The sequence below is a fragment of the Pterocles gutturalis genome, unplaced genomic scaffold, assembly GCF_000699245.1.
Source record: "Pterocles gutturalis isolate BGI_N339 unplaced genomic scaffold, ASM69924v1 scaffold7189, whole genome shotgun sequence".
In the NCBI taxonomy this organism is placed as follows: Eukaryota; Metazoa; Chordata; class Aves; order Pterocliformes; family Pteroclidae; genus Pterocles; species Pterocles gutturalis.
The window spans coordinates 25,854-32,859 of record NW_010133095.1 but is presented as its reverse complement, the minus strand read 5'-3'; the positions used below and the strand labels follow the sequence as shown (position 1 = coordinate 32,859).

Sequence of the window (7,006 nt, the reverse complement as noted above, 5' to 3'; positions counted from 1 at the left end):
GGGAAGGAGGAGGAGGGAGGGAGGTGACAGGGGAATATCTATCTCGTTTGTTGGCCATTTTTAGTCCTCCTTAAAGGTTATTTTTTTAAGTGCTTTCTGAGTAATAACACACAGCATGATTTTAAACGACACTGCAACTTAAACACCTTAAAATGTTCACAATGCATTTAAATTTCTCTTTATGAGAGTCTAAATTGCTAACAAACTGTGAAATTTGTTATCTGCTACGCTTGCACAAACCTTTGAGCATCAGGCAGCAAAGAAGCTGGAATGAGTCTGTCAAGGTTCACATTTCAGAGTTGAAAAGATTACTGTATTAGGGAAAGCACTATACTGCTGTGATCCAGCTGAGGAAATCCAACTTGATACAAATGTCTAGAAAGGCTAGTTCTGGCAAAGATTTGGGATTTAGCCAAGAGCACAAGAACAGTTATGAGTCACATGCAGCACACTTGAACAAATATGGCATGGTATCTTCTGTGAAAACCAACACTTGTCACAGTAAGATTAATAGGCTATTTAACCATTGCATCCACAGTTATGGACACAAACAGGCTAACTGTTCTAAATATTTGGTTCTTGATGGACATTTAGATTTCTTAAAGGAATTATTTCTTTCCACACAAAAGTTGCTTTCAGTTAGCAATACAAGCAGCTTTGTATCCTATGTTGTCAGAATATTTTAAAATAAAGTTTTGATAGTATCAGACTGGACTTTGTGAGTCAGCACTATTTTCCATACATTTATTTTTTAAATTGTACTGAACAAATGTTTCTACATATTTTCCTTGCGTAGTATTTATTTTTTTTAATTTGTGAAATATGCCTAGTTACTGCATCTCACTAAACTAATTTCTTATCAAGTCAGCAAGTCAAGAAAATTAATTTGTGAAATATGCCTAGTTACTGCATCCCACTAAACCAACTTCTTATCAAGTCAGCAAGTCAAGAAAATCATTTTAGGGATATGGTTTCTTTTTAGTTTTATGAAATTTGTATGAATCGCAAATCAGACAAATATCACTTACCATCATTTATACAATTGCAAAATCCACACTGGTATCTTCTTCCACCTTCAATAAACTGCATGAAGGGACACATATAAGCTTTGCACCTGTTGCATCGGATTGGTCCAGTCTCACCATGGTTTACAACATAAAGAGGTGCCTAGATGAAGAGGTACATGAAGTTACAGAAAGCAACGCAAACCTGAAACCAAATAGAGAGCTAAAACGCTACTGCTCAGACTTAACTCTTGTTAGAGATCACCTGATCAAGAGATCATTCATTGTTCAGCATTTACCCAAAATCTGCAGTACAGCTGGCTCAACCCCATAGGTCCTGAGGGGCTAAATTTAGAAGGTCACAGGCTGTATTCTGACATTTAGCAGGAAAAAAATTAACAGCAAAAGCCTACAAAATTTTGAAAGCACTGGAAGTTCAGGGCTCCAGGCTGATCTTCTCTGGCAAAGGGTTTTCACAACTCACTAAGAAATCTGCTGGAGTCAGGTATTTTGCCCTCTCTAGCAGATTGAGCTTTTCCTAAAGAAATCTATTGCTGCTCACCTATTGCACACGGTCTCTCGAAAAGGTATTTGCTAAGAAAGCTTCTAATCATTTGTCATAAATGCTGCCACCCAACACTGCCCCGTTACATGATATACTAACGTTTAAATGCTGTCAGGGTACCAGATAGAGCAGAAGATTTAGAAGAAATACTAATATTTATTGAAGGAAAGTACATACAGCAAACAAATACAGTATCTCAAGTACTTGTCAGTTTAATTACACTGACCATGCTTGCTTATAGCCTCTGCCAAAAACCACAGCTAATGGAAAACATTTTCCAGATGCCTCTTTCAGTAATAACTGTGCAGCAACTGAAAGATTCCTGTGATTATACTTCATGTTAGAAAAGTCATACTTGCAACCACTATACAAATGGAAATTTTCTCAATTATTTGTGAAACTACATGGAGCAAAAACATGGTTTGTATTTTTTTTTTTTCTTATGCCCTTCAACCCCAACTAAAAATCTCTGACTGTAAGAATAAGAAAGGAAATCCAGAGTTTGGACACATAACAGATCTCTACAAGAGGAAAAATGCTGACAGCCTTCTAATGCTAAAACATTTCCACTAGCATATTCACTTTTTTTAAATTATTCTGTTTCTTCTTACAGATTGGACATATTGCATCTATTATACACTTTATATTTTATTGGAGCATAAGAGTCTTTGAAAACCTAGAAAATCATACACGTCTTTCTAGTATTCACTGCTTACATACATTTTATTGTTTATTTTTACAGAGACTATTTTACTCATTTATTTATCCAAAGGGTTTAATGCTGTTTGCCAAGGATTTTATACATATGAGTAGATTTTTACTAGGTGGGTTTTAAGTGCTCCATCCTGCTCCACTGAGATATTATTTTACTTTGTGTTCTTTCTTCTACAAAAATTAAGTTTAGCACAAATTATCCAATAACGTCAGCTGGCAAACTACCAGGGTCATTTTTCAGACAGGAAAGCCTTGCCTAGAAAACCTGCTCATCAGCCACAATCTCTTAATAAGTTTTAAACCTTCTGGGTTTTGTTCATTACTTCACAATTTTCTGATTATCATTCTGCTGTATTAGTTTAATAAGGCCTGGATCTGGTTTGCAGTTAATATCATTATAGTATCTGACCTGGTAGGGAAAAATACCCCAAGACTAAAACACCTCCTGATGCATTTATACACATAGATTTATTAATTTTAAACCTTGTTTTGATATATTTAATGTTATCCAAGAGCAAAGAAAAATTACCCCCAAATGATCAAATACCTTACCAAAATTAAGACCTTTACATATAAAGCATGAACAAGAAAAATAAAAAAAACTTTGCACATTAAATCGCTGTATTGAAGTTACTTATATGCAGTATATATAAGGTGAAAACACATACTCAAGTCTTAAGAAAATAGTATCCCCAGGCAATGTTCTGTAAAGATACACTGGGTTGGATTCTATTTTGTCTTACTCAGAGAAATAAAGGATGGAACATCAATAAAATCATACCAAAGCAGATAGCTATTTTTTCTTCCTAATAAGCTTGCAGAAACTTTAACAAAAAATTAAGGGGAAAAAAAAAAAATCAATGATGCAAAACCAATTCAATAGAATTAAGGATTTTGTCTAACAAAAACAAATCCTGAAAAAAAGCCCTATGCATACCCTTATTCATGCATTTGGATTTTTTTGAAATTAAATTTTGAAGTTAAATACATTTTAGTATTTTCTTAAAATAATTAAAAACAGTACGTCAATAACAAACACATCTAATAATAAAGCCATTTGTATGACAATTTCACAATAAGCACTCAGACCAAAAGCATCAAAAATCCACTTCTTGATGTGAACAACACAGTTGTGAAAGAAGCTTTACCTCAAAAAAGCTGAAGTCTTCCAGGGCATTACACCTAAGACTAGACATTCTACCCATCAAGAGAAATAGTGGGGTGAAGTAACTATTTTTAAAAAAATAGGTAGAGCTCCACAGAAATTTACAAATATATATAATATTGTACATGCATTAAAACACATAAAATAGAGTAGTACGTTTAAACTAATGAATATAAAAAGAGTCATAAAAAAAAAGATGTGGTGCTAAATGAGAAAGCCTTGTTTGATGTGCTCTGCTCTCTGTAGATGTCACTGTATACCAGAAGATAAAGCAGAAATCTGTTTACGGTCCCATGGAAGTCAGTGGCAAACTCTCACAGGAGCAGTGGAGTAAGAGAAAATAAAATTTAAAATTCTTTTTAACAAATACAACACTCCCTTTTTTTATTTTTTGCCTTTCCACCTACAAAACTAGACATTTTTTTGCCTTTCCACCTACAAAGTATCAGCATTTTCTTTCTCCCTTCTCTTAGTATTCTACCAATACTAAGTGAATCAAGTTAGACATCTACCATAACTATTTGGACATTTGCTATCCTTCTGGACTTGTTATGACCTTACACCTCTCTTCCCTCTCATCTCCTCACAAACCTTTGTCCAATTTGTCTCTTTGGACCACCTAATTGAGAACAGAGACGGACCTCAGAAAAAGGAACACTTAGGTACTGGTTGTGTTCCACCATGGTCAAAATATAAATATTTATCAAAACCAATGACTAAACTAAATACTTGGTAGACTAAATCGGAACCAGACACATTAAAAGGATTCCTTTTATTTAAGCTGAAAGGGTAGATAGGCAGAAATAATCAGCTGTGCTAGGAGGCAGAGCATTGTAGTTCTAGGTTAAAGCAAAGGAGGACTGTGCAGAAGAGATAGGAAATGTTGTAACAGACCTCCATAAACTTTCCCTTCTCTGGAAATTCAGGGCCCTGCTGGAGTGCAAGTCCTGAAAGCTGATCTGATAAACCATAACTTATCTCAGTATTACTCCAAATATAGCTGGGATAGCAAGAGTTTTATTTTGGAAATATTTCCACAAGAACATCTCTCAGGAGTCAGAACACTATCTCAAAGCAATAGACAGACATTGGCGGCACAGCTCCAAGATGAAGAACATCCATAAAAATTTCCAAAGGGACTGTAACTTGCACTTTGAAGTTTAAGAAAGCTGAGTTACTATTGCTTGCTATAAAAACCAAGTCCTGACCCACTCCTGAGGGTTCCCTGTGATGCCTGCAAAGTATCACTGTATTCACATTGCAGGATCAGGGCCACAGCTGGAAATTATAAGTGTAGGAGTAAGGACTGTGATGAAGCTCAAGATTGTCATGGCACATCTCTGGAAAGGCATCCTAAAGAGAAAAATCATGAGAGAGAGCGTCTCTGGAGAACAAGAGAGGCATATACAAACACTGAAGAAAACTAGACATTTATCACACAAAATATGTACAGTGTCTGTTTTCGTTGCCAGACTTGCATATAGACTGGGCTGCAAGACAACATTTTGTAGCTGTGCTGCAAGACAAATCTCCACAGCAATGCAACTGCACCTTGTCTTGGCTTTCTCCTACTTACCACAGCCAGGGCAGGTTCTTATCTGCTCCCTGATGCACACCCTGTCAGTACAGCAACAAGTCTGCATTAGGAGCTACATTTTTGCCCTTAGTTTGACTCCACCATCGGTTTGGTGCATTTAACACCCCAGCACTGAAACAACAGGAATGCTATCATACTGAAAAGAGGCCCAAACAACTCGCAAGGTCTGGCTACATCCAAGAGGAACATGAAAACTCTTTCCATGAACATAGTTTTCAATTAGATCAGTGTCTCTATCACAACCTTACACATCCCCACAAGAGGAGGAATTTGCCACCAGTTCTTCGCTATGCTTTTGAAGAACATTACCACTGGAAGACACAGAGGGTCACTCTACACAATATAACATTGTATACTGCCTTTTCAACCGCAAATTACCCCAGGGGTAAAGGATTCCGAAAGCACACCCCAGATGAGGGCTACCTGTATAAAAGGGAAAAGTATCTCACAGTTTGGAGAGCTGCACAGATATCCAACTGCTGATGACTTACAATACGACAGTTCCTTAAAATTATATTCTGTAGTCAGCAGTATTACAGCAGATAAAATATTTTATACTTCTGCTGTACAGTGAATATTAAACACTGCATTTGCACAGCTGATTAACAGAAAAAAGACACGAAACTGCTAACTGTTCAATTCATGTTCATAAACAGTCAGGCTGCGCAGTTTGCCAGGGCAACAAACTCAGAAAGGCAATGTTTCTAGAGTTATTATTTACACTGACATTGATGCAAGTCTAATTATTAAAATATTCATATGAGAATTTTAAGATATGCGATACAAGTTTCTAATGAATAGATGAGAAGGCTGTTGGCCAAGTACAGTACCGCTGCCCCAAGTAAAACTTGTCTTTAATGGGTAAAGAAATAAGGAAAAAATCTTTTGGATAATCAAAAACAAACTTGAAATGTAGCACTGATTTTTTTGGGGAAAAAAAAACCAAACTAGGTCATGAACCAAACTGTCTCTGTTTCCTAGGACTGCTGAAGGGGTTTGTTTTCTTTTATTATACCATCATAGATTGCTTTGGAGAAAGATTAACCAGTCTACAAATAATCCCTTGGTTTTGAGTTGCTTTACTGATTGGTATTAAAATGTCAGGAAAGCATTTCCCTTTGCAATGTTCCTACTGTCTTTTATCAGAAGCCATTCCCTCTGAAGACAGAAATGATTTTGCCTGTTCTTGGTTTGTAGACGTTGAACACTATCAGCCTTCTCAGCTGATAACTCAAGCCAATTTTGACTATCTCCTCTGCAAGGTTCACAGCAGGTTCAAGTATTTTCTGTAACACCATGCTTTTTCATGTATTTCCTTGTCTGTTTGCATAACTCCAGCACAGCTAAGGCATCAACCTAGTGCTTATCTCTTGGCTTTAACCTCATTTTTACAGACTATATAAAAACGCAAGAAGCACATTCAAACCTTCTTGCTCAAAACCCCTCCAGATCTAGGCTGAACATTCACCTGCATACATGGCAGTGCAAAAAAATACTGTGGCATGGTAGGTGAGTTTCAAGTTGACAGTCCACCTGGGATATGATCCAGTACTACAATAAACAGAAAGCTGGTTATTGATTTCAGTGGATCATACCTCAGGCTATCCTTGAAATCCTTAACTCAGCACTCACTTCTTAAGGGGAGTTTTGCAACTAACTGAATTGAGTTGGCAGTACAAAGAGTGTAAATACAGGCTACTCTGTTCAACAGAAGAAGAAGTTTTTTTTAGAAGTTTGAGGATTGGGGAAAAATACATGTAATAATGATAAAATTTTGATGTAAAGAACCACCAAAGTTAGTTTACTGCTCTAGAACTTCCTTATGATACAGGTGACAGAAGGGGGGAAAAAAAAAAGACACAAGCAAAAAATGTTTACTATCCATGCTTAAGAGAGGCACCACAAGTTCTCCTGGTCATGATCTCAGGCCAGGAATACTAAGCGTTAACAAGTCAGCGCTC

The 7,006-nt window shown here is 36.5% G+C and overlaps 1 protein-coding gene across 1 annotated transcript in view; it reads right to left on the bottom strand.

The window, feature by feature from the left end:
• SEC24D (SEC24 family member D) overlaps positions 1-7,006 on the bottom strand; it is a 48,997-nt gene that overhangs the window by 19,242 nt on the left and 22,749 nt on the right. Inside the window, exon 8 of the mRNA XM_010081083.1 lies at positions 1,029-1,167. Coding sequence (XP_010079385.1) covers positions 1,029-1,167 — 139 coding nt within the window. The remainder of the gene's footprint in view (positions 1-1,028; positions 1,168-7,006) is intronic.